Genomic DNA, 27,471 nt, shown 5'->3' on the forward strand with positions numbered 1-27,471 from the left:
ACTTAACCGAAACACAAATTGCAGCTCCTGAGCACCACATGGGCTATGTCTGATGGCTACATAAGTATGCAGCTTTTAATTGGCTCAACGGCCAATGAGAAAGAGATGGTGCAGAGGTTTTTGGGCAGAAAGCAACAAATCAAAACAGAAACATGCAAGAAAATACAGTTTAGACCATATGAATGGAGTGTTTCTGTTGGCAATACGAATGTTACAATAATTTCACGGTCAATATTCAGGAACAGTAGGCTATAAATGAGATGACCACACTAAATTATGCCTCCTGACAATATTGAGGTGACAGTACCAATAAAGTCTTTCTACAGATAATAACCAAATAGCCATATCACAGACATACGGCATATATAAAAACATTATTTAGAGCATAAGCCGTAATAAAAAGGAAATACAGGTCTCATCAAACCTATAGAGGTGATCATGACAACCCTAATTCTGGTGGCAATACTGAGGAAACCATGGCAAGTTAATTTTTAAAAGAGCAAACAATTAAGTGACCATAAGAGAATTTCAGGTAACAATGAGGTGGGCATAAAATTATCAATACTTGTTAGAATACTTAGGCTGACTATAACACTAGGTCCTTCCTGCTGGCAATATGGAGGTGACCATGATAACAGAGCATTGTTGGATAAAATATGGGGGTGACCATAATACCATGACCTGTTTATAGGGACTGAGGATATGAATTACCTGTGTTGTGGATGTGAGAGTTGTTGGCTCCATGCCGGGGACTGAGATTTGGGGAACCAGGATAACTGTCTTGGGATTTTGGGCTTCTGGCGCTGAAACATCGAACTTCACTGTCTGTTCCATTAACCATCTCTACAAACTGCCGACACCTGGAACACAGTAGGTTAAATGAAGTAACTATGTTTTGCAAAAAATAACAACCCTTAAAGGCTGCAAAAATTAAAAGGACAAAGGAAAAGCTTTTTAATATCAATATGTAAAATAATTGTAAAGGGCAGGACTATATTTACACTTTAAAGTTAAAGGGCCATAATACCCAAATGTTGAAACACTTGAAAGTGATGCAGCATAGCTGTAAAAAGCTGACTAGAAAATATCACCTAAACATCTCTATGTAAAAAAGAAAGATATTTTACCTCAAAAGTTCCTCAGTAGCCACCTCCGATTGTAAAGGATTTCTAAGCAGCATTTTAGTGTGTCTGTCCTGGGACATCTGAAGGGATGAGCATCGTGCACTCTCATCTTATTTCACCAATCAGGTAAAGGAAGTTTACAATGAAATCTCATGAGAGTCAAGTCAAATCTCATGAGATCACAGTAAAAGTTCATGACCTCAGCACTGCTGATGCTGATTGGCTGCTGTTCATTTCTTCATTTTTTTTAGTTTTTTTACCTGCAGCTGGGAGCAGCTGAGTATAACTTTTTACACAGAACTTACTCTGCTGAGCTGAGGAGATTGTGAGGTAAAATATCTTCCTTTTTTACATAGAGATGCTCAGGTGATATTTTCCTGTCAGCTTTTTACAGTTATACTGCATCAGTTTCAAGTGATTTAGCATATGAGTATTATGTCCCTTTAAGTGTCTTTTGTTAGATCTTATTATGGACAAGTTTAAAGGGACAGTCAAGTGCAAAAAAACTTTCATGATTCAGATAGAGCATGCAATTTTAAACAACTTCCCAATTTACTTTTATCACCAATTTTGCTTTGTTCTCTTGGTATTCTTAGTTGAAAGCTAAACCTAGGAGGTTCATATGCTAATTTCTTAGACCTTGAAGACTGCCTCTAATCTGAATACATTTTGACCACTAGAGGGCATTAGTTCACATGTTTCATATAGATAACATTGAGCTCATGCACGTAAAGTGACCTAGGAGTGAGCACTGATTGGCTAAACTGCATGTCTGTCAAAAGAACTGAAATAAGGGGGCAGTCAGCAGAGGCTTAGATACAAGATAATTACAGAGGTAAAACGTGTATTATTATAACTGTGTTGGATATGCAAAACTGGGGAATGGGTAATAAAGGGATTATCTTTCTTTTTAAACAACAAAAATGCTGGTGTTGACTGTCCCTTTAAGGTCCACAGACACCACAGGCAATTACTGCATTTTTTTGCTAATAAAACAGTGACATAAAAATATTCAAACATTTGGCACACTCTTTAGAATTTTGATTATATTATTTGCAATCCATTGTTCCCTAAAGTATGCACAACCACACATTTTTAATCTAGTGCACACAAGAGAGGTTTTTAAAACCTATATTTTTTTCTGATACACATTCTTAAATTATTTTCATCAAACAAAAAAACAAACAAAAAACCCCAATAATAATATAGATTTATTCCCAGAAATGTATTTGCTTAATTATTATTTGCTGTACTCCTGGCTCACAAATCTGAACTCTCATTGTCAAATTTAAAAGGAACATTACTTACAAGCTTTCTAAAGAATTTGTAAGACCATCTTTTTCATATAAAAATCCATTGGTATATATCACTACTCATTGTGCAAAATCTGTTGCAAACTAAAAACTCTATAAATGTTTGCCGTTATGTGACCTTATTTCACACAGTGCTTGGCCAATGTGATTCTATATCCAATACAGCATTAAAGGGACACTCAAGTCAAAATTAAACTTTCATGATTCAGATAGAGGACACCATTTAAACTTTCCAAATCACTTCCATTATCTAAAAGTGCACAATCTTTTTATATGCACAGTGTTTAAAGACACCAGCTCTCATACTGAGCATGTGCAAGCTTCACAGAATATACGTATATGCTTTTGGCTTATGGCTGTCACATGATGCAGTTGGAAGGTAAATAAAACTAACTAAATTTGTCAGAAAGATATCTACTAATTTGAAATTTAAACTAAGTGCTTTTTATTATGCAATTACAGATTATGCTATTCCACTGTGTTTAGTGGTCCTTTAAGAATCACTTGAGCGCTGATGAAAACTTGCAGCACAACTCTCTACCATCTTCCTCACAGGGCTACTTTATTAATCTGTTGCCCTTTGTGCTACCTCAATAAAAACATAATTTATGTAAGAACTTACCTGATAAATTCATTTCTTCCATATTAGAAAGAGTCCATGAGCTAGTGACGTATGGGATATACATTCCTACCAGGAGGGGCAAAGTTTCCCAAACCTCAAAATGCCTACAAATACACCCCTCACCACACCCACAAATCAGTTTAACGCATAGCCAAGAAGTGGGGTGATAAGAAAAAGTGCGACAGCATAAAAAATAAGGAATTGGAATAATTGTGCTTTATACAAAAAGGGTGGGCCTCATGGACTCTTGCTAATATGAAAGAAATGAATTTATCAGCTAAGTTCTTACATAAATTATGTTTTCTTTCATGTAATTAGCAAGAGTCCATGAGCTAGTGACGTATGGGATAATGACTACCCAAGATGTGGATCTTCCACGCAAGAGTCACTAGAGAGGGAGGGATAAAATAAAGACAGCCAATTCCGCTGAAAATAATCCACACCCAAAATAAAGTTTAAATCTTATAATGAAAAAAACTGAAATTATAAGCAGAAGAATCAAACTGAAACAGCTGCCTGAAGTACTTTTCTACCAAAAACTGCTTCAGAAGAAGGAAACACATCAAAATGGTAGAATTTAGTAAAAGTATGCAAAGAAGACCAAGTTGCTGCTTTGCAAATCTGATCAACCGAAGCTTCATTCCTAAACGCCCAGGAAGTAGAAACTGACCTAGTAGAATGAGCTGTAATCCTTTGAGGCGGGATTTACCCGACTCGACATAAGCATGATGAATTAAAGATTTCAACCAAGATGCCAAAGAAATGGCAGAGGCCTTCTGACCTTTCCTAGAACCGGAAAAGATAACAAATAGACTAGAAGTCTTTCGGAAATTCTTAGTAGCTTCAACATAATATTTCAAAGCTCTAACTACATCCAAAGAATGCAATGATCTCTCCTTAGAATTCTTAGGATTAGGACATAATGAAGGAACCACAATTTCTCTACTAATGTTGTTAGAATTCACAACCTTAGGTAAAAATTGAAAAGAAGTTCGCAACACCGCCTTATCCTGATGAAAAATCAGAAAAGGAGACTCACAAGAAAGAGCAGATAATTCAGAAACTCTTCTAGCAGAAGAGATGGCCAAAAGAAACAAAACTTTCCAAGAAAGTAATTTAATGTCCAATGAATGCATAGGTTCAAATGGAGGAGCTTGAAGAGCCCCCAGAACCAAATTCAAACTCCAAGGAGGAGAAATTGACTTAATGACAGGTTTTATACGAACCAAAGCTTGTACAAAACAATGAATATCAGGAAGATTAGCAATCTTTCCGTGAAAAAGAACAGAAAGAGCAGAGATTTGTCCTTTCAAGGAACTTGCAGACAAACCTTTATCCAAACCATCCTGAAGAAACTGTAAAATTCTCGGAATTCTAAAAGAATGCCAGGAAAAAGGATGAGACAGACACCAAGAAATGTAAGTCTTCCAGACTCTATAATATATCTTCCTAGATACAGATTTACGAGCCTGTAACATAGTATTAATCACAGAGTCAGAGAAACCTCTTTGACTAAGAATCAAGCGTTCAATCTCCATACCTTTAAATTTAAGGATTTGAGATCCTGATGGAAAAAAGGACCTTGCGACAGAAGGTCTGGTCTTAACGGTAGAGTCCACGGTTGGCAAGAGGCCATCCGGACAAGATCCGCATACCAAAACCTGTGAGGCCATGCTGGAGCCACCAGCAGAACAAACAAGCATTCCTTCAGAATCTTGGAGATTACTCTTGGAAGAAGAACTAGAGACGGAAAGATATAGGCAGGATGATACTTCCAAGGAAGTGACAATGCATCCACTGCTTCCGCTTGAGGATCCTTGGATCTGGACAGATACCTGGGAAGTTTCTTGTTTAGATGAGAAGCCATCAGATCTATTTCTGGAAGTCCCCACATTTGAACAATCTGAAGAAATACCTCTGGGTGAAGATACCATTCGCCCGGATGGAACGTTTGGCGACTGAGATAATCCGCTTCCCAATTGTCTATACCTGTGATTCCCTCCTTGATGATTGATGTATGCCACAGTTGTGACATTGTCAGTCTGAAAACAAATGAACGATTCTCTCTTTAGAAGAGGCCATGACTGAAGAGCTCTGAAAATTGCACGGAGTTCCAAAATATTGATTGGTAATCTCACCTCCTGAGATTCCCAAACCCCTTGTGCTGTCAGAGACCCCCAAACAGCTCCCCAACCTGTCAGACTTGCATCTGTTGAAATTACAGTCCAGGTCGGAAGAACAAAAGAAGCCCCCTGAACTAAACGATGGTGATCTGTCCACCACGTCAGAGAGTGTCGTACAATCGGTTTTAAAGATATTAGTTGAGATATCTTTGTGTAATCCCTGCACCACTGGCTCAGCATACAGAGCTGAAGAGGTCGCATGTGAAAACGAGCAAAGGGGATCGCGTCCGATGCAGCAGTCATAAGACCTAGAATTTCCATGCATAAGGCTACCGAAGGGAATGATTGTGATTGAAGGTTTCGACAAGCTGAGATCAATTTTAGACGTCTCTTGTCTGTCAGGGACAGAGTCATGGACGCTGAATCTATCTGGAAACCTAAAAAGGTTACCCTTGTCTGAGGAATCAATGAACTTTTCGGTAAATTGATCCTCCAACCATGATCTTGAAGAAACAACACAAGTCGATTCGTATGAGATTCTGCTAAATGTGAAGACTGAGCAAGTACCAAGATATCGTCCAAATAAGGAAATACCACAATACCCTGTTCTCTGATTACAGACAGAAGGGCACCGAGAACCTTTGTAAAAATTATTGGAGCTGTTGCTAGGCCAAACGGCAGAGCCACAAACTGGTAATGCTTGTCTAGGAAAGAGAATCTCAGAAACTGATAGTGATCTGGATGAATCGGAATATGCAGATATGCATCCTGTAAATCTATTGTGGACATATAATGCCCTTGCTGAACAAAAGGCAGGATAGTCCTTATAGTTACCATTTTGAATGCTTGAGCCTTCGCTGGATTTACTGGGACACGGGAAAGAAAAAAATCTCTTTGCAGGAGGCCTTATCTTGAAGCCAATTCTGTACCCTTGTGAAACAATGTTTTGAATCCAAAGATTGTGAATTGAATTGATCCAAATTTCTTTTAAAAATCGTAATCTGCCCCCTACCAGCTGGGCTGGAATGAGGGCCGCACCTTCATGTGGACTTGGGAGCTGGCTTTGATTTTCTAAAAGGCTTGGATTTATTCCAGACTGGAGATGGTTTCCAAACTGATACCGCTCCTGTGGGTGAAGGATCAGGCTTTTGTTCCTTATTGTGACGAAAGGAACGAAAACGATTATTAGACCTAAATTTACCTTTAGATTTTTTATCCTGTGGTAAAAAAGTTCCTTTCCCTCCAGTAACAGTTGAGATAATAGAATCCAACTGAGAACCAAATAATTTATTACCCTGGAAAGAAAGGGAAAGCAAAGTTGACTTAGAAGACATATCAGCATTCCAAGTTTTAAGCCATAAAGCTCTTCTAGCTAAAATAGCTAGAGACATATACCTTTCCTTAGAAAGGATTCAATCTTCCTATCTAAAGGATCCTTAAAGGAAGTACTATCTGCCGTAGGAATAGTAGTACGTTTAGCAAGAGTAGAGACAGCCCCATCAACTTTAGGGATTTTGTCCCAAAATTCTAATCTGTCAGATGGCACAGGATATAATTGCTTAAAACGTTTAGAAGGAGTAAATGAATTACCCAAATTATTCCATTCCCTGGAGATTACTTCAGAAATAGCATCAGGGACAGGAAAAACTTCTGGAATAATTACAGGAGATTTAAAAACCTTATTTAAACGTTTAGATTTAGTATCAAGAGGACCAGAATCCTCTATTTCTAATGCAATTAAGACTTCTTTAAGTAAAGAACGAATAAATTCCATTTTGAATAAATATGAAGATTTATCAGCATCAACCTCTGAGACAGAATCCTCTGAACCAGAGGAACCATTATCAGAATCAGAATGATGATGTTCATTTAAAAATTCATCTGAAAAATGAGAAGTTTTAAAAGACCTTTTACGTTTACTAGAAAGAGGAATAACAGACATAGCCTTCTTAATGGATTTAGAAACAAAATCTCTTATGTTAACAGGAACACTCTGAGTATTAGATGTTGATGGAACCACAACAGGTAATGTAACATTACTAAAGGAAATATTATCTGCATTAACAAGTTTGTCATGACATTCATTACAAACAACAGCTGGAGGAACAGATACCACAAGTTTACAGCAGATACACTTAACTTTTGTAGATCCAGCACCAGGCAGCGTTTTTCCAGAAGTATCTTCTGACTCAGTGTCAATCTGGGACATCTTGCAATATGTAATAGAAAAAACAACATATAAAGCAAAATTGATCAAATTCCTTAAATGACAGTTTCAGGAATGGGAAAAAATGCCAGTGAACAAGCTTCTAGCAACCAGAAGCAATAAATAATGAGACTTAAATAATGTGGAGAAAATAGTGACGCCCATATTTTTTAATAATGACGCCACATCCGGAACGCCGACACTTTTGGCGCAAAATGACACAACTTTCGGCGACACGTATGACGCCGGAAACAGAAAACATTTTTTGCGCCAAAAAAGTCTGCGCCAAGAATGACGCAATAAAATGAAGCATTTTCAGCCCCCACGAGCCTAACAGCCCACAGGGAAAAAAGTCAAATTTTAAGGTAAGAAAAAAAATTGATTTATTCATATGCATTATCCCAAATATGAAACTGACTGTCTGAAATAAGGAACGTTGAACATCCTGAGTCAAGGCAAATAAATGTTTGAATACATATATTTAGAACTTTATATAAAAGTGCCCAACCATAGCTTAGAGTGTCACAGAAAATAAGACTTACTTACCCCAGGACACTCATCTACATGTAGTAGAAAGCCAAACAAGTACTGAAACGAGAATCAGTAGAGGTAATGGTATATATAAGAGTATATCGTCGATCTGAAAAGGGAGGTAAGAGATTAATCTCTACGACCGATAACAGAGAACCTATGAAATAGACCCCGTAGAAGGAGATCATTGAATTCAAATAGGCAATACTCTCCTCACATCCCTCTGACATTCACTGCACGCTGAGAGGAAAACCGGGCTCCAACCTGCTGCGGAGCGCATATCAACGTAGAATCTAGCACAAACTTACTTCACCACCTCCATAGGAGGCAAAGTTTGTAAAAACTGATTTGTGGGTGTGGTGAGGGGTGTATTTGTAGGCATTTTGAGGTTTGGGAAACTTTGCCCCTCCTGGTAGGAATGTATATCCCATACGTCACTAGCTCATGGACTCTTGCTAATTACATGAAAGAAACATTAATGCATGACTTCCTTGTATGCTTGAAAAGAATTGTACAGTATTTTCCCATGCATGGGCTCATCCAAGATTGAATTGTGCAGTTGCATAGCTGTCTTTAATTTCTGAGGTAGTACTTACTTTAACATGAAGAGGAGATTGGGGTTGTGGTCAAGGAGTCCTGGGTATAGCTGCTGTGTTGCCTCTATAGCTTCTCCTACTCTTCCAGCTAAAACTAACTTCTGTATTCCTAAAAGCAAGTGTACAATTAGAATTTAAGCTCACGGGTCCATCTGTCAAGTTAATCATCTCTTTTTAAAGTGAAAGTAAATCCTAGCATTTTACAAAACTAAGGATTTACTATTGAAACAAAGGGCACTATCATTCATGAAGTATAAGATACTTCATGTAGAAAGCTCCTTTATTTGATTCAATCGATCGCCGCTCTTAGCTCCTACAGCAGAGCACGGCTAAAAAATATTTGGCTAAGAGGTGACGTTTTCACATCTTAGTCAATAGCTGTGCGGTAAATTTGGCTCCTATGGGCACCAAGCGGGATTTACCGCACAGCTATTGGCTAAGAGGTGAAACCGTCACCTCTTAGCCAAAAATTTTTTTAGCCATGGGCTGCTGTAGCAGCTAAAAATGGTGATCGGTTGAATCAAATAAAGAAGCTTTCCACATAAAGTATCTTATACTTCATGAATGAAAGTCCCCTTTATTTGTTTCAATAGTAAATCCTAGCGTTTGTAAAACGCTAGGATTTACTTTCACTTTAAGAGAAGACAAAGTGTGATCCAAACTAATGGCACAATAATGAACCCCAAAGAACGGAAAACCATAAAATAAGTAAATAGGATAAGACCGATAGAAAAAGAATACTTAAAACAGAAAAGCAGTAAATTAGAACAGGAAACTATGGAGGACATTATTTTTTTTATACCATTGAAGTGTGTGTGTGTGTGTGTGGGGGGGGGGGGTGTTGGTTATGTAGTTTCTCTCCGCATTCAGGAACTAGTTCTCTCATCTGGTAAAGATTTACCATGGTGAGCAAAGAAAAATGCATTTTGATGATAAAATAAACTGAACATTTATGAAAAAGATGAAAACCATCTCTATACAGGTTCAATTTGTGGCAGTCACATAACTGATCTAGCATATCTACTATTCATCCCTGCTGGTGGGCCTTCCCAGTTCATCTTTATTGTGGGGGTTTCTACAGTCATCATACTTAAGTTCTACAGAAATGTCACTTTGGGCTTCAGAATAAAATGTAAAGACCACTTACTTAAGGGCTATTAAATAATAAATTTAACAACACATAAAGGGGTTAATGTCCCTTTAAGGAATCCTATAAATCTACTCTACACCGATTTCATTTTCATATTCACTGTTAAAAATCTTCGCTGAAAAAAACAAAATGTACATATTTTTGGAACTATGTGTGAGTGCATGTGTAGGCATATCACAATTTTTGGATATTATACTACTAAGTAATCATGGGAAGATCTCTTACTTTGTCTGTTCTTTATGGAGTTCTGTTCTTCTGGGATGCTGGTTTCTGTCACTCTGGCAAAGGATGTTGCAGTGGAGCAGTACCCATGATGCACCAGATAGGAAGATACCATACTGTAGAATTATAGAACCAAACATATGGGATTCTTACACAAAATGGTTCTTTTTTTTTTTTTTTTTTTTTTTAATAAGACCAATCAACATAACTTAATCATAATTGTGTATTTCATTAAATGGCCATTATAGTAAAAAAAAAATACATGCTCTAATTTATTAGAGCATGTAATTTTAAGACTATCGACCCTAGACTGGTTTCCTGAGCACAATACAGATGTGGAACTAGCGCTGCTGATTGGATCAGCTGGGTTTTCTGCTTGGGACCCACAGTAGATAAATAGGTAGGCACATTTATAGACAAAATTATTACTTTTGCAGCATTGCTTGCCATTCACCAAGTCGGTCACCAATTGGAAAGCGTTTGATGGTACTCTGTATCTTTGCTCTCCACTCTCGCATATAGTCCTCTATGTCGAATACAAATGGTTGTTGCCCAAAATTAGCATCCACGATTTCCCCTGGAGTCTGTAATCCTACCGTGGGGTACAGGTTTGACTGAAAAGGTGGCAAGAAAGAAAATGGTTACCTTAATAAATTATTTACTGACAAATAACCAAACAACTTTTCTGAGCAGCAAAGTATATATATGTAGCATAGAAATGAGAAGTAATTCTATCAGAGTGGACTTATTAATAGTTATTAAAACAGCAATACAATTCTTTCTTCGTGTTCTGAGTGATAGCACACAAAGCAGGAGCTGATTGCAGATAACTGTGTTAATAGCAAGCCATAAAAACTTTGATATGGGCAAAACTTTAAACTATTCAACAGGAAACCCATCCTCTTCAAGTTCAGTTCCTCTCCCTCCATTTTTTTTTAATCTTATAGACAATAAAGAGAGAAAGCTGAAGAAAAGACTAAAAGGAGATTGCCAGACCAAATAAAAAATATCTATTTTTTATTAATTGTTGGCTAATCCAGTCTGGACCTTTGGGGACTTTGGCAGCCCTGTGTGGGAAAGGTCTCAACAATTCCCCCCCCCCCCCCCCACCCATGCAATACAGGTAAAAGAGTGAGCGATACAAGTCTCAATTCCTTTACACACTATTTATATCTGACACTATTGCATTCTTATTAACAACAGTAAACATTGAAGAGTTGTGTGTAGCTCTACAAGTTCTCTTGGAAGACTTGTAAAGAAAGTTGTTCAGTAAAATGGATGACCTTATGTTAACCCACAAGCTCGCTGGCATGGAGAAGAAGTTAGTAAGAAAGCCAGTTATAGCGGTGGATGAGGATGTCGCTCACCTGCAGACCTATTATTGAGCAAAAAGGCTGTGAAACACCGCAAGCGGATCGACGCGCAGCGTGTCGATGTGGCTGTGCGTGCTCAGTGTGTCCTGCCTTTTCATCTCTGAGCACTCTACCGCGTCAGCTCGTGTAGCTGAGCACTCGGAGATGAAATATTTGAACTTCAGAAGCGATGTGATTCGACGCGGTGAGAAGCAGCTTCGCCTTGCGCCGCATCACTTGCAGTGTGTCACAGCCTTAAAGGGACAGTAAAGTCAAAACTAAACTTTCATGATTCAGATAGGGCATGCAATTTTAAACAACTTTCCAATTTACTTTTATCATCAAATTTGCTTTGTTCCCTTGGTGGTATTTTTGAAAAGCTAAACCTAGCTAGACTCAAACTGATTTCTAAACAGTTGAAAACCGCCTCCTAGCTCAGAGCATTTTGAAAGTTTTTCACAGTTAGACAGTGCTAGTTCACATGTGTCATATAGATAACATTGTGCTCACTCCCGTAAAGTTATTTAGGAGTCTTCACTGATTGACTACACTGCATGTCTGTCAAAGGCACTTAGATAAGGAGGCTGTCTGCAAAGGCTTAGATACAAGGTAATCACAGAGGTAAAAAGTGTAATTATATAACTGTGTTGGTTATGCAAAAACGGGGAATGGGTAATAAAGGGAATATCTATCTTTTTAAGTAAGAAAATTTTTGGTGTAGACTGTCCCTTTAAGGAAGTCTGTAGCTCCCCAACTAAACATCTATGAGCCGTAAACAGTTTGATAAATTTGAGAGTGACCTGCATGTATCAACATTGCCTGTGACTGCCTTGCCCTCACCTATGCAGCACGGTCGTGATTACCTGTGACAAAGACCGGGTATAAAATTACTTCAAGGTTTCTAGCTACTCCCCAGAAAATTATACTTGCAGAGTTAGAGAGAAATGCTTTATGGTAAAGAGAAAGACATGCATGTTACAAAAAAGTGGTACTGCCGCTGGAGTGGGCTAAGTTTGATAAGTGAGAAGTGGGGGAAAATACAGGTTATATTCTGTATACATTGGGATCTCACAGTTTTCACTGAGGAAGTAGATGGTTGATGTGCTTCTCAAGTTTGCTATTCTCTAGTACATAATAATGTGTGGTTAGAAAATAATGAGATTGAATTTATTATGGGAAGTAAGTTCAAACTATCCTGTACTATACTATATATGTATATAAACACAAATCTGTATGTATATACACTGCTGTTCAAAAGTTTGGGGGAACTTTTCAAAAGAAAATTTTTATTGTCCATTAAAACATCAAATTGATCAGAAATACAGTGTAGATTGTGTTAATGTTGTGTAAATTACTATTGTAGCTGGAAATGGCTCATTTTTATTGGAATATCTACATAGGCGTAGAGACCCATCATCAGCAACTATCTGTCCTTTGTTCCAATGGCATGTAGTGTTTGCTAATCCAAGTTTATCATTTAAAAAGGCTAATGGATCGTTAAAAAAACAGAATTTATGCTTACCTGATAAATTACTTTCTCCAACGGTGTGTCCGGTCCACGGCGTCATCCATTACTTGTGGGAAATGTTCTCCCCCACAGGGAAAGGCAAGGAGAGCACACAGCAAGAGCTGTCCATATAGCTCCCCCTCTGGCTCCGCCCCCCAGTTATTCGACCGACGGTTAGGAGAAAAAGGAGAAACTATAGGGTGCCGTGGTGACTGTAGTGTATAAAGAAAAAAAATTTCGACCTGATTAAAAAAACCAGGGCGGGCCGTGGACCGGACACACCGTTGGAGAAAGTAATTTATCAGGTAAGCATAAATTCTGTTTTCTCCAACATTGGTGTGTCCGGTCCACGGCGTCATCCATTACTTGTGGGAACCAATACCAAAGCTTTAGGACACGGATGAAGGGAGGGAGCAAATCAGGTTACCTAAACAGAAGGCACCACGGCTTGCAAAACCTTTCTCCCAAAAACAGCCTCCGAAGAAGCAAAAATATCAAATTTGTAGAATTTGGCAAAAGTGTGCAGAGAAGACCAAGTCGCTACCTTACATATCTGGTCAACAGAAGCCTCGTTCTTATAGGCCCATGTGGAAGCCACAGCCCTAGTAGAGTGAGCTGTGATACGGTCAGGAGGCTGCCGTCCGGCAGTCTCATAAGCCAAGCGGATAATGCTTTTCAGCCAGAAAGAGAGAGAGGTAGCAGTAGCTTTTTGACCTCTCCTCTTACCAGAGTAAACGACAAACAAGGATGAGGTTTGTCTAAAATCTTTTGTTGCTTCTAAATAGAACTTTAAAGCACGACATCTAAATTGTGTAATAAACGTTCCTTCTTTGAAACTGGATTCGGACACAAAGAAGGAACAACTATTTCCTGGTTGATGTTCTCATTGGAAACAACTTTTGGAAGAAAACCAGGCTTAGTACGCAAAACAACCTTATCTGAATGGAACACCAGATAGGGTGGATCACACTGCAAAGCAGATAATTCAGAAACTCTTCTAGCAGAAGAAATAGCAACCAAAAACAGAACTTTCCAAGATAGTAACTTAATATCTATGGAATGTAAAGGTTCAAACGGAACCCCTTGAAGAACTGAAAGAACTAAATTTAGACTCCAAGGAGGAGTCATGGGTCTGTAAACAGGCTTGATTCTAACCAAAGCCTGAACAAAAGCTTGTACATCTGGCAAAGCTGCCAGTCGTTTGTGCAACAAGACGGATAATGCAGAAATCTGTCCTTTTAGAGAACTAGCTGACAATCCTTTATCCAAACCTTCTTGGAGAAAGGAGAGAATCTTTGGAATTTTAATCTTACTCCAGGAGAATCCTTTGGATTCACACCAACAGATATATTTTTTCCATATTTTATGGTAAATCCTTCTAGTCACAGGTTTTCTGGCTTGGACCAGAGTATCAATCACAGAATTTGAAAACCCACGCTTGGATAAAATCAAGCGTTCAATTTCCAAGCAGTCAGCTGCAGAGAAACTAGATTGGGATGTTCGAATGGACCTTGTACTAGAAGGTCTTGTCTCAAAGGTAGATTCCATGGTGGAGCCGATGAAATATTCACCAGGTCTGCATACCAAGTCTATCAGAATCACCGAGGCCTTCTCCTGTTTGATCCTGGCTATGAGCCTGGGGAGGAGAGGAAACGGTGGAAACACATATGCTAGGTTGAACGACCAAGGCGCCACAAATGCATCCACTAGAGTCGCCTTGGGATCCCTGGATCTGGACCCGTAGCAAGGAATCTTGAAGTTCTGACGGGACGCCATTAGATCCATGTCTGGAATGCCCCATAATTGGGTTAACTGAACAAAGACCTCCGGATGGAGTTCCCACTCCCCCGGATGGAAAGTCTGACGACTCAAATAGTCCGCCTCCCAGTTGTCTACTCCTGGGATGTGAATAGCAGATAGATGGCAGGAGTGATTCTCTGCCCATTGGATTATCTTGGTTACTTCCTTCATCGCTAGGGAACTCTTTGTTCCCCCCTGATGATTGATGTACGCAACAGTCGTTATGTTGTCCGACTGAAATCTTATGAACCTGGCTTCCGCTAGCTGAGGCCAAGCCAGGAGCGCATTGAATATAGCTCTTAGTTCCAAAATGTTTATCGGGAGAAGCGACTCTTCCCGCGACCATAGGCCCTGAGCTTTCAGAGAGTCCCAGACCGCGCCCCACCCCAAGAGGCTGGCGTCGGTCGTGACAATGACCCACTCCGGTCTGCGGAAACTCATTCCCTGAGACAGGTGATCCTGGGTCAACCACCAGAGAAGTGAGTCCCTGGTTACCTGGTCTACTTGAATTTGGGGAGACAAGTCTGTATAGTCCCCATTCCACTGATTGAGCATGCACAGCTGTAATGGTCTTAGATGAATTCGAGCAAAAGGAACCACATCCATTGCTGTGACCATTAGTCCTATTACTTCCATGCATTGAGCTATGGAGGGTTGAGGAATAGAGTGAAGAACTCGACAAGCTTTTAGAAGCTTTGTCTTTCTGACGTCTGTGAGAAAGATCTTCATTTCCACAGAATCTATTATTGTTCCCAGAAAAGGAACCCTTGTGGACGATGACAGTGAACTTTTTTTTTTCTATGTTCACTTTCCACCCGTGAGATCTGAGAAAAGCCAACACAATGTCTGTATGAGCCCTCGCTTTGGAAAGAGACGACGCTTGGATTGGGATGTCGTCTAGATAAGGTGCTACAGCGATGCCCCTCGGTCTTAGGACTGCTAGAAGGGACCCTAGCACCTTTGTGAAAATTCTGGGAGCGGTGGCTAAACCGAATGGAAGAGCCACAAACTGGTAATGTTTGTCCAGAAAGGCGAACCTCAGGAACTGATGATGAGATTTGTGGATTGGGATATGCAGATACGCATCCTTCAGATCCACGGTAGTCAAAAATTGACCCTGCTGGATTGTTGGTAAGATTGTCCGAATGGTTTCCATCTTGAAGGATGGAACTCTGAGGAACTTGTTTAATATCTTTAAATCCAGAATTGGCCTGAAAGTTCCCTCTTTTGGGAACCACAAACAGGTTTGAGTAAAACCCTAGACCTTGTTCCCCGGAGGGGACTGGGTTTATCACTCCCATCTTTGATAGGTCTCACAATGTAAGAACGCCTGTTTCTTTATCTCGTCTGAAGATAAGCGAGACAGGTGGAACCTTCCCTTTGGAGGAAGTCCCTTGAATTCTAACAGGTATCCCTTGGAAACTATCTCTAGTGCCCAGGGATCCAGAACATCTCTTGCCCAAGCCTGAGCGAAGAGAGATAGTCTGCCCCCTACCAGATCCGGTCCCGGATCGGGGGCTACCCCTTCATGCTGTCTTGGTAGCAGCAGCAGGTTTCTTGGTTTGTTTACCCTTGTTCCAGCCTTGCATGGGCTTCCAAGCGGGTTTGGGCTGGGCCACGTTACCTTCTTGTCTAGCGGCAGTGGAGTTATTAGCCGGTCCGTTCCTGAAATTGCGAAAGGAACGAAAATTAGACTTGTTCTTAGCCTTAAAAGGCCTATCCTGTGGGAGGGCATGGCCCTTACCCCCAGTGATGTCTGAAATAATTTCCTTCAATTCCGGCCCAAAAAGGGTCTTAACTTAGTCTTGGACGACACGTCTGCCGACCAGGATTTTAGCCAAAGCGCCCTCCGCGCTACTATAGCAAAACCTGAGTTTTTCGCCGCCAATTTAGTTATTTGAAAGGCGGCATCCAATATAAAGGAATTAGCTAACTTTAATGCGTGAATTCTGTCCATGACTTCTTCATAGGAAGTCTCTTTCTGGAGCGACCTTTCTAGTTCTTCTAACCAAAAGGACGCAGCTGAAGTGACAGTAATAACACACGTAGCTGGTTGAAGGATGAACCCTTGCTGAACAAAAATCTTTTTAAGCAATCCTTCCAATTTTTTATCCATAGGATCTTTGAAAGCGCAGCTGTCCTCTATAGGAATAGTTGTGCGCTTCGCAAGCGTTGAAACAGCTCCCTCAACCTTCTGGACCGTTTGCCATGAGTCCCTTCTAGGGTCTACTATGGGAAACATTTTCTTAAATATAGGAGGTGGGGCAAAGGGTACACCTGGCTTCTCCCACTCCTTTTCCACTATGTTCGATACCCTCTTAGGTATTGGAAAAGCGTCGTCGTGCACTGGGACCTCTAAAAATTTGTCCAATTTGCACAACTTTTCTGGCACTACCATGGAATCACAGTCATCCAGAGTAGCTAATACCTCCTTAAGCAAAGTGCGGATATGTTCTAGCTTAAACTTAAATGCCACTAGATCAGGTTCTGCCTGTTGAGAAATTTTTCCTGAGTCTGAAATTTCACCCTCAGACAGCCCTTCCCTCACAGCCAATTCCGATTGATGTGAGGGTAAAATAGATAAGGCATCGTCAGCGTCTGATTGTTCATCCTTTTTATCTGTATTTAAAACTGAACAATCACGCTTTCTCTGAAAAACTGGCAGTTTGGATAAAAGATTTGCTATAGAATTATCCACTACTGCTGATAATTGTTGCATAGAAATAAGCACTGGCGCGCTAGGTGTCGCCTGCGCGGGCAAAGCTGGTGTAGACACAGAAGGAGAGGATGTAGAGCTATCCCCACTACCTTCATTAGATAAATCATCTTGGGCAACATTATGAAAAATAACAGAGCTGTCCTGATTTTGTTTGGACGCTATGGCGCAATTATCACAAACACTCGAAGGGGGAACCACATTTGTCTCTATACACCCAGAACATAGGTTATCTGATGGAACATACATGTTAAACAGATTTAGGCAGGCAAACAATGCAATAAAAACGATTTTAAACAAAAACGTTACTGTCTCTTTAAATAATAAAATGACACATTTATTTCTGAATGTTCAAAAAACTATGAAGGCAATATCCGATTTTTCTGAAATTTGGACCCCAGTGTCTTAATGCTTAGAAAGTATTGCACAGCAAATATGGAGACTCTTAAAACAAGCAAACCGGAGCTAATTGTTGGATTTAACCGTTTTTACACACCACAATCCCAGCTACAGCCTTGCTGCAGCTTTTTACCTTCCTTAGGGGTCACCATTCACAGAAAAAAGCCTTTTGGAGTCACTTTCTGAACCACAGGACCTTCTCACATGAATCTGCATGCACTGCCTTGAAATTCAACTGCACAGCTGAAGTGCCAAAATGAGGCTTCCTCCCTCACCACACTAGAGTGAAGGGGCCTTCCTGACTAGATTTAGGTGTCTAAAACAAGCCAGATCAATAAAAAAACGTTCCCAAGTGTATGTGAGCTTATAAAATATTTCAAATGGTATAATATTGTAATAAAAACCAATCGATTTAGCCCCTAACAGTGTCTACCAGCATAAAAAACAAAAAGGGGAAGCCTGTTATCTTTTTTGCTGAGGTGAAAGAAAAATGGCTTACCGTTTCCACTGAGGGGAAAAATGACTGTCATCTAGCATTAGCCTGTGTTGTTAGAAGGAGACTAGTCATACCTGAAGCAGATGAGTCTGCAAAATGTTACCCCCCAACTGAAGTTCTCTTGTTTCAACAGTCCTGCGTGGTAACAGTAATGGATTTTAGTTACTTGTGCTAAAATCATAGCCCTCTTAAACAGAAATCTTCATCACTTTTCTGTTATAGAGTAAATAGTACAAGCCAGCACTATTTTAAAATAACAAACTCTTGATAGAAGAATAAAAAACTACAACTAACACCACAAACTCCTCGCCACCCCCGTGGTAGATGCTACTTGTTCAGAGCGGCAAGGAGAATGACTGGGGGGCGGAGCCAGAGGGGGAGCTATATGGACAGCTCTTGCTGTGTGCTCTCCTTGCCTTTCCCTGTGGGGGAGAACATTTCCCACAAGTAATGGATGACGCTGTGGACCGGACACACCAATGTTGGAGAAATCCTTTTGCAATTATGTTAGCATAGCTGAAAACTGTTGTGATGATTAAAGACGCAATAAAACTGGCCTTCATTAGACTAGTTGAGTATCTGAAGCATCAGCAATTGTGAGTTCAACTATAGGCTCAAGATGCCATAAACAAAAACAAAAAAACTTCTGAAAATCGTCAGTTTATTCTTGTTCTGAGAAATGAAGGTTATTACATATGAGAATGTCAAGAAACTGAAGATCTCGTACAACGCTGTGTACTACTTTCATCACGAAACAGTGCAAACAGTCTCTAACCAGAATAGAAGAGGAGTTGGATGCCCCAGTGTACAACTGAACAATAGGACAAATACATTCAAGTGTCTAGTTTGAAAAATAGACGCCTCATGTCCTCAACTGGCAGCTTCATTAAATAGTACCTGCAAAACACCAGTCTCAACATTAACAGTAAAGAGGCGACTCCGGGATGCTGGCTTTTCTAGGAAGAGTTGCAAAGGAAAACCATACCTGAGGCTGGCCAATAAAAACAAAAAATTAAGATGGACAAAATAACAGACACTGGACAGAGGAAGATTGGAAAAAAGTGTTATGGACAAACGAATCCAAGCTTGAGGTGTTCAGATCACAAAGAAGAACATTTGTGAGACGCAGACCAAATAAAAACTAGAACAAACAAATAAGCAATTTTTATATCTTGGCTCATATCCCTGGGTAATGCTAACCAGTGAGAAGCCCTCTCCCAAAAAGGCGTGGCCAGAAATGACCACTCCCCTGGTTACCTATAAAGGTAACCTGGACCCATTCCACTTATCCTACTAGTGGGGTCCAGCCTTAAAAGTGGAAAAGGTAAAAGGAAAAGAGGGAAGGGAGCCTGGTAAGCATTACCCATGGATCTGAGGCAAGATATAGAAATGGCTTATATTATTTTTGTTCATTTCTAGTTATCTTGGCCCTCCCTGGTAATGCTTACCAGTGAGAAGAGAATAAAGCAATAAAAATGGTAAAAATAGGGTGGGAAAAAATCTCAGTCAAACACACACCACACCACAGAAAATAAGACTTTTCGACCAAACTTTGCTGAAGAGGATTGTTGGACATCCAACTTATAATGGGAGACAAAGGTATGAGAAGAACTCCAGACTGCCACTTGACATATCTCCATAGGTGTAGTATCTGCTTCCAAAGCCCATGATATGTTGACACTGTCCATGTAGAATGTGCCTTAAGCCCAACTGGAACTGGCTGATTCTTCTGTTTATAGGCTTGTGAGATTGTATGTACTATCCAACTGGCCAAAGTGGATTTTGCAGGAGCTTGACCTTGTCATAAACCCCTTGGTACTACAAACAAAATGATCTGCCTTTCTAATAGACTTAGTTCTTGAAACGTGTGTAGACAGCGTACCACATCAAGTCAGTAAAATGGCTTTCCTGATGAATCTTGAATCTCTGGACAAAAAGATGGTAACACAATATCTTGGTAAAAACTCAGGAACTGTGCGCAAAACAACCTTATCTTTATGAAAAGTGAGAAAAGGCTCCTTGACAGAAAGGGTTTGCAATTCAGAGACTCGTCTTGCAGATGTAACAGCAACCAGAAAAATGGTCTTCAATGTAAGAAACTAGAGTGAGAAATCCCTAATGGTTTCAAAGGGTATTTCCATCAAAGCTTCCAAAACCAAAGGAAGATCATATGTTGGAATGGTAGATTTGTTGGAAGGTTGGATATGAGCCAAGGGCTGAAAGAATTGATGAACCAAAGGTTTCTGTGCTAACTTGACTCCAGTAATGGCAGAGATAGCAGACACCTGAACCTTCAGTGTTCTAGAAAAAAGACCCCTAAGTAAACCTTCATGAAGAAAATCCAATAAATCATGTAATTCCATCTTGGTTGTAGAAGTACTATGTTGAACCATCCAGGCTGAACAGTATTTCCATATTCTGTAATAGGTTAAAGAAGTGATCTTCTTTCTAGTCAAAATAATTTTTGAATTACCGAATCTGATATATTCAGTTGTTTATATCTTGTAATCTCAGCAACCATTACCATCAGGTTAAATTGTTGCAAGGCCAGATGCAGGATTGGACCCTGAGACGACATGTCTGGAGACTGTGGAAAAAGCCACGGAGGTTCCACTGAAATATGTAACAGCAGAGGCCAAAAGGGGATTACTGCCACAAAGGTTGCTTTCTCCCTCGGAATTCTTCAAAGTAGATGAGGAATGAGATGAAGTGGTGAAAAGACATATCAGGTTGAATTTCCATATCTGAGAGAATGCATCTGTTCCCAAAGCTTGTGGTGTTGGCAGAGAACTGTAAAATAGAGGCGACTGGTGATTGCGACTGGAAGCCATTAGATCTATTTCCGGCAATCCCCATCTGTCCAAAATCATCCGGAAATGGTTTCTGTTCAACCGCCACTCCGTTTGTGAAAGAGGAACTCAGCCTGAACATTCTGTAGACCGGGAAGGTGAGAAGCAGATAACCCCTTTAGATACTTCTGTGCCCAAATAAAAATGGGCAACACCTCCTTGAGAGCATGCAGACCACTTGTTCCTCCCTGAAAATAAATGTAGGACCTTGCTGTACTGTTGACGATCAAAACTTTTAAGGAATTTCTCTGAAGTCATTTTCAAAAGTGAAGCAGTGCCTGATAGACTGCCTTTATTCCTTGTACATTTGAAGGAAGAGACTGAAAACTTCTGTGCCAGGACCCCTGAGCGTATTTCCCCTGGCACATTGCTCCCCAACTGAGCTTGCTGGAGACTGTCTGTATGATTATCTAATCGGGCTCCACTAGAGAAAACCCCAGAGAGCGGTTCTCCTCCCAAAAACACCAATGTAGGCATTTTCTTAGCTAAACCGGAAAATGGATTGATTGACTGAGTCCCAAGTGCCTTAGGTAACATCTTAGAGAATGCTTTCACTTCAGATCCATTTGCAATCTCCCCAATTTCACCAAGTGAATGAGGGAAGACATATGGCCCAACATTTGCATCCAGACTCAAGCTGTCGGACGGGAGGCTTTTTGAAGTAAGTCATCAACATCTTCCTTCTCTGTGTGGACACAGTGACTAGAGCATTCTTTGTATCGAACTGTGCCCCCAAGAAAGTGATAGACTAAGTTGTCTTAAGCTGGCTCTTTTGGAGATTTACCAACCATCCGAACTCCTGCAGGGTGAGAAGTAACTGTTCCCTGTGACCCTCTGCCTACTGAATAGTGTTTGAAATCAGAATAATGTCATCTAAATAGTGTATCGCAAAGAGACCCCTGACGCTTAGCTCTGCAATTAGAGGAACCAAGGTCTTCTTGAAAACTGTGGATATGCTGAAGTTAACTGCAAGTGCCGTCTTCCTATTGCAAATCTTAGAAATTGCCTGTGAACCTCTGTGATAAGGATGTGAAAATATGTATCCTTTAAATCCACTGACAACAAATGCTTATTACTGAAATGAGAGACTTCATCTTAAATTTCTTGACTTCTAGGAAGGAATTTAGATGTCTGAGGTGCAAGACTGGTCTCCAGGAATTGCTCTTTTTTTTTTTTTTTTTTTTTTTTTTTTTACTAGAAACAGAGGAGAACAGAAGCCCTGACAATGCTGACATACCAGAATATCTTGAATTAACTCCTGTTCCATAAGATTCTGTACAAACTTGTGAATGGCTTGAAGTTTGTTTGTTCTCTTGGAGTGGTGAGATTATAAAGCAAGGAATTGGAAGTTTCCTCTTGCATTCCAGTGTATAGCCTCTCCTGAGAATCTGTAAGTCTCATTTGTCCAAAATACTGAACCTGGAAAGCCTTCCTCCCAAAGGCATCTTGACAGGCGAACCTTCATTGTTTTTTGTTCTGGCGAATATTTGCTGTCCTGGTACGACCTCTACCTCTTGCTTGTACCTGCGTTTTCCAATCTGGAAGGCGAAAGGACTCCCTTCTGAAAGGGGTCTTAAAATTATTATATTGATTTTTTGATCTATGGGCATATGAAAGAGATTTATTAAACTTGAATGCCTGTGTAAAAAAAGGACTTTCCCCTCCTAAATGTTTAGAAATCAGAGTAACAAGCTCTTCACCAAATAACATTTTATCTTTAAATGGTAGGCACAATAAATTAACTTTGGAGCTGGGATCAGCCTCTCAGTGATGAAGCCAAAGTGCTCTCCTTACAAAGTTGGCTGTATTCATGGATCTGGCCGTTAAATGTAGCATCTTAGAAACAGCAGATAATGAAAAGGCAAAAGCTTTCTTTAAATCTGAAATAAAAGACATAAATGTTTGCACATCTTGAGAGGCAGAAAAACTTTGCATAATATTAGAAGACCAGGTATCTGTGGCTTTAAAGACAGAAAATAAAGACAAAAGTGGATGCAAAGGAGCTCCCTCCTGCAAATAACGTTTCTTAAAGGTTATGTTCCATCTTTTTATCCATTACATCCCTAAAAAGCTCCATCGTCATCTATAGGGAAAAGCATTTTCTTAGTTCATCTAGAAATTGCTGCATCAATTTTGGGTGGAATAGAAAATTGACAATGAAGTGATTTAGGTAAAGGTAAACTTTTGAATAATTTCTCAGAAACATTAAACTGCTTTTAATTTTTAATTTCCTCCAAATAAATATTATTTATAGACTCAGTCACTGATAAAAGTTTCAACAGAATCTGTCTTAGATTTAAACCAGTCTGAAGACATAGAAGGTTGTTCTTCCTCAACACCTAAAGTCTCTTTGATGCCTATAATAAATTCACATAATGTAGCAGTATCAAACACAGCAGTAGCAGTGGGATCATTTGAATGTATTGATAAGCTTTACCCTCAGAATCAGTGTCAGATAGTTAAACGCCCTCACAACTAGGTTCACCAGAAAATGTGGCAGCAGTAGGACTTCCACCAAAAAGTTGAAAAAGATTTTCTTATCCTGCCAACAAGGCTTATCATATAATACAAAGGCAGGCTTGGGCTTAGGCTCAGTGCTAAAAAAAAAGCAAATAAAGCCCCATAAGAAAAAAAAACACATACCTTTTTAATAGAACTGCATCTCCCTGGGCAGTGTCAGGATCAGAAACAGGCTCTAGCTCCATGATGAGAGGTTCAGACATTATTCACAACTATAGAAAATAGAGGAGCCCAATATTGATAGAGCATACCAAGGTGCTTGAATATTGTTACAGCACAACCGGCACATAACCAGGTACTCACGGTGGGATATAGATGAATAACAGCCTGGAACATCCCAAAATTCCAAAAAACTAAATGGCAACTCCACTGTTAGGCCCAAACCAAGATCAATTTAAAGTGTGCGCACGCTTCAGAGGATACTCAGACGGAAACCCGGTGATGTCACAAAACCTAAAGGCCTTTCTAGACGATGACCTATACAGCAGCTCCCCCAGCCAGGATCTATCCTCTGCAGGGGAAGAGCAAATCCCCCAAGGTAAGTCTTGCAGCCTACTACTGCCTGGGAACAAAGAAAGGGTTTCCTAGTCCTGTCCACCTTGAAGGCTGCATAGAACTAAGAGGATAGGGAGAATGGGTCCAGATTACCTTTATAGGAATCAGGGGAGTGGTCATTTCTGCTCCTTTGCCTTCCTGTAGAGATCCCAGCTGCTTGTAGGGTTTGTGAGAGGAAGTAATGGACACTTCACAAAAGAAGTTAAAAAAAAAAAAAAAGTAATAAAAAGTAAAATCCTTTTAAAAATGATGAATACTTATTGAAATGATTTATATTAAGTATAAGACATACTATAATCACACTATCCCTTTTATTGTTCTAGTACTTACATTTGCAGAGCAGGTGATTGAAATTCAGCGTATAGGGTGACATTGTATACCCCTTGAGACCCAGCCATGATTCTGACCTCATTCCTAATCCCCTCTATTGCAGATTGTGGTATTTTTCCCCTTGTGAAGTGCTTCACTCAGTGGGTTGGTATACACACGTATCTTAATGCATAATAAGAGTATATGCTGTCTGGTAATATGAATCTTAGCTGCAGGTTGTTCCTGTATCAGCAAGTTTCCATTGCACTAAAAATATGGAAGTACTTTTTATGTTGTTTCTCCTAACTTTGTGCTAGTCAGTAGTTACCCGTTACTATTTATTTACTATTGTGTAATATGATTACAATGAGGTAATATAAGGTAATATGAGGTAATATATGAGGTAATATATGAGGTAATATAAGGCCTCCAACAATTTTATCTATAAAAAGGGAAAATATCCTTAAAGGACCACTCAATACAGTAGAATTGCACAATTAACAAGTACATAATAAAAATACAATGCAGTAACACTTACTCTGAATTCCAAATAAGCAGTAGATTTTTTTGTGACAAATTTATTTTTTCCCCGATTTTCTGGCACCGGGCCCCTGAATCATGTGACAGACATCAGCCAATCACAGACTAGTATACATATACCCTGTGAGCTTGTGCACACGCACAGTAGTACATCGTTCACCTGAAATTGTGTATATAAAAAGACTGTGCAAAATTTGATAATGGAAGTAAATTAGAAAGGGTCTTAAAACTGCATGCTCTATCTGAATCATAAAAGTTTAATTTTACTTGCGTGTCCCTTTAAGGTTTTGTCTTTAATTATAATGGCATGTATGCTTTTAGATCTCTATGTATATCATTATGTTCGCATATCTATTTTTTCCATAGTAAATCTTCATGTTACTATTATCTTTAATATCATTTAGAATCTATAAATGTGCAGCACATAACTTAATCTTCCTGTATTTTCAGTTTTTATAATTTATGAGGTGAAGCCCAAATGTGGCTTCCCGTGACTTAGGTTATACCATAGTATGAGGTTTTGACTTGTTCAGTTAAAGCTGTGTGATGTAGCATAGTTCAGTATCTCATCTTGTTTATCTCTGATTATAGTACAAATGAGGTTAAGTTTAATAACAGCAATGCAAAATGGCCTTGTCCTGTTGTATCCACAAATAATTTCATTGGCTTATCTGCAGTTTTGTAATGTATAATACGTGTTTGCTGTAACCATGGATACTTCTGTGCCATATGCTTAAAGGGACAGTATACACCAATTTTCATTTAACTGCATGTAATAGACACTACTATAAAGAATAATATGCACAGATATTGATCTAAAAAATCCAGTATAAAACCTTTTAAAAACTTACTTAGAAGCTCCCAGTTTAAAACTGTTCAAAAGGTTAGCTGGGACACCCACTGCAAGTGGTTCTATAGCAAAAAAAAAAAACAGACACTCCCCCCTCCTCTGCCTATGAAAATACTCTTTAAACAAACAGGAGCAAGCTGGAGTATGTATCTAATGGTATTCTCCTAAAACTTTGGGGCTTAGTTAGGAGTCTTAAAATCAGCGCAATGTTATTTAAAAATAAGCAAAATTATTCATTTTTTATTTAAAAAAAAAACAAAAAAAAAACCAACAGAATTTATGCTTACCTGATAAATTACTTTCTCCAACGGTGTGTCCGGTCCACGGCGTCATCCTTACTTGTGGGAATATCTCTTCCCCAACAGGAAATGGTATCTCTTCCCCAACAGGAAATGGCAAAGAGTCCCAGCAAAGCTGGCCACATAGTCCCTCCTAGGCTCCGCCCACCCCAGTCATTCGACCGACGGACAGGAGGAAAAATATAGGAGAAACCATATGGTACCGTGGTGACTGTAGTTAGAGAAAATAATTCATCAGACCTGATTAAAAAACCAGGGCGGGCCGTGGACCGGACACACCGTTGGAGAGAGTAATTTATCAGGTAAGCATAAATTCTGTTTTCTCCAACATTGGTGTGTCCGGTCCACGGCATCATCCTTACTTGTGGGAACCAATACCAAAGCTTTAGGACACGGATGAAGGGAGGGAGCAAATCAGGTTACCTAAACGGAAGGCACCACGGCTTGCAAAACCTTTCTCCCAAAAATAGCCTCCGAAGAAGCAAAAGTATCAAATTTGTAAAATTTGGCAAAAGTGTGCAGTGAAGACCAAGTCGCTACCTTACATATCTGATCAACAGAAGCTTAGTTCTTGAAGGCCCATGTGGAAGCAACAGCCCTAGTGGAGTGAGCTGTGATTCTTTCAGGAGGCTGCCGTCCGGCAGTCTCGTAAGCCAATCGGATGATGCTTTTTAGCCAAAAGGAGAGAGAGGTAGAAGTCGCTTTTTGACCTCTTCTTTTACCAGAATAGACAACAAACAGAGAAGATGTTTGTCTGAAATCTTTTGTAGCTTCTAAATAGAATTTTAGAGCACGGACTACGTCCAAATTGTGTAACAAACGTTCCTTCTTTGAAACTGGATTCGGACACAAAGAAGGTACAACTATCTCCTGGTTAATATTTTTGTTAGAAACAACCTTGGAAGAAAACCAGGCTTAGTACGCAAAACCACCTTATCTGCATGGAACACCAGATAGGGCGGAGAACACTGCAGAGCAGATAACTCTGAAACTCTTCTAGCAGAAGAAATAGCAACCAAAAACAAAACTTTCCAAGATAACAACTTAATATCTATGGAATGTAGAGGTTCAAACGGAACCCCTTGAAGAACTGAAAGAACTAGATTTAAACTCCAGGGAGGAGTCAAAGGTCTGTAAACAGGCTTGATCCTAACCAGAGCCTGAACAAATGCTTGAACATCTGGCATAGCTGTCAGTCGTTTGTGTAGTAAGACAGATAAAGCAGAAATCTGTCCCTTTAGAGAACTCGCAGATAATCCTTTATCCAAACCTTCTTGCAGAAAGGAAAGAATCTTAGGAATTTTTATCTTATTCCATGGGAATCCCTTGGATTCACACCAGCAGATATATCTTTTCCATATTTTATGGTAAGTCTTTCTAGTTACCGGTTTT

General features: G+C 39.6%; 1 protein-coding gene across 3 annotated transcripts in view; it reads right to left on the reverse strand.

The window, feature by feature from the left end:
* Window positions 1-27,471, reverse strand: part of RANBP10 (RAN binding protein 10) — a 257,221-nt gene that overhangs the window by 44,565 nt on the left and 185,185 nt on the right. For all 3 annotated transcript variants that reach the window (XM_053698144.1, XM_053698071.1, XM_053697989.1), the window contains exons 6-9: window positions 10,317-10,501; window positions 9,891-10,003; window positions 8,516-8,624; window positions 712-860 (exon numbers count right to left, since the gene is read on the reverse strand). In XM_053698144.1, coding sequence (XP_053554119.1) covers window positions 712-860; window positions 8,516-8,624; window positions 9,891-10,003; window positions 10,317-10,501 — 556 coding nt within the window. The remainder of the gene's footprint in view (window positions 1-711; window positions 861-8,515; window positions 8,625-9,890; window positions 10,004-10,316; window positions 10,502-27,471) is intronic.

Source organism: Bombina bombina, chromosome 1, assembly GCF_027579735.1.
Source record: "Bombina bombina isolate aBomBom1 chromosome 1, aBomBom1.pri, whole genome shotgun sequence".
Classification (NCBI taxonomy): Eukaryota; Metazoa; Chordata; class Amphibia; order Anura; family Bombinatoridae; genus Bombina; species Bombina bombina.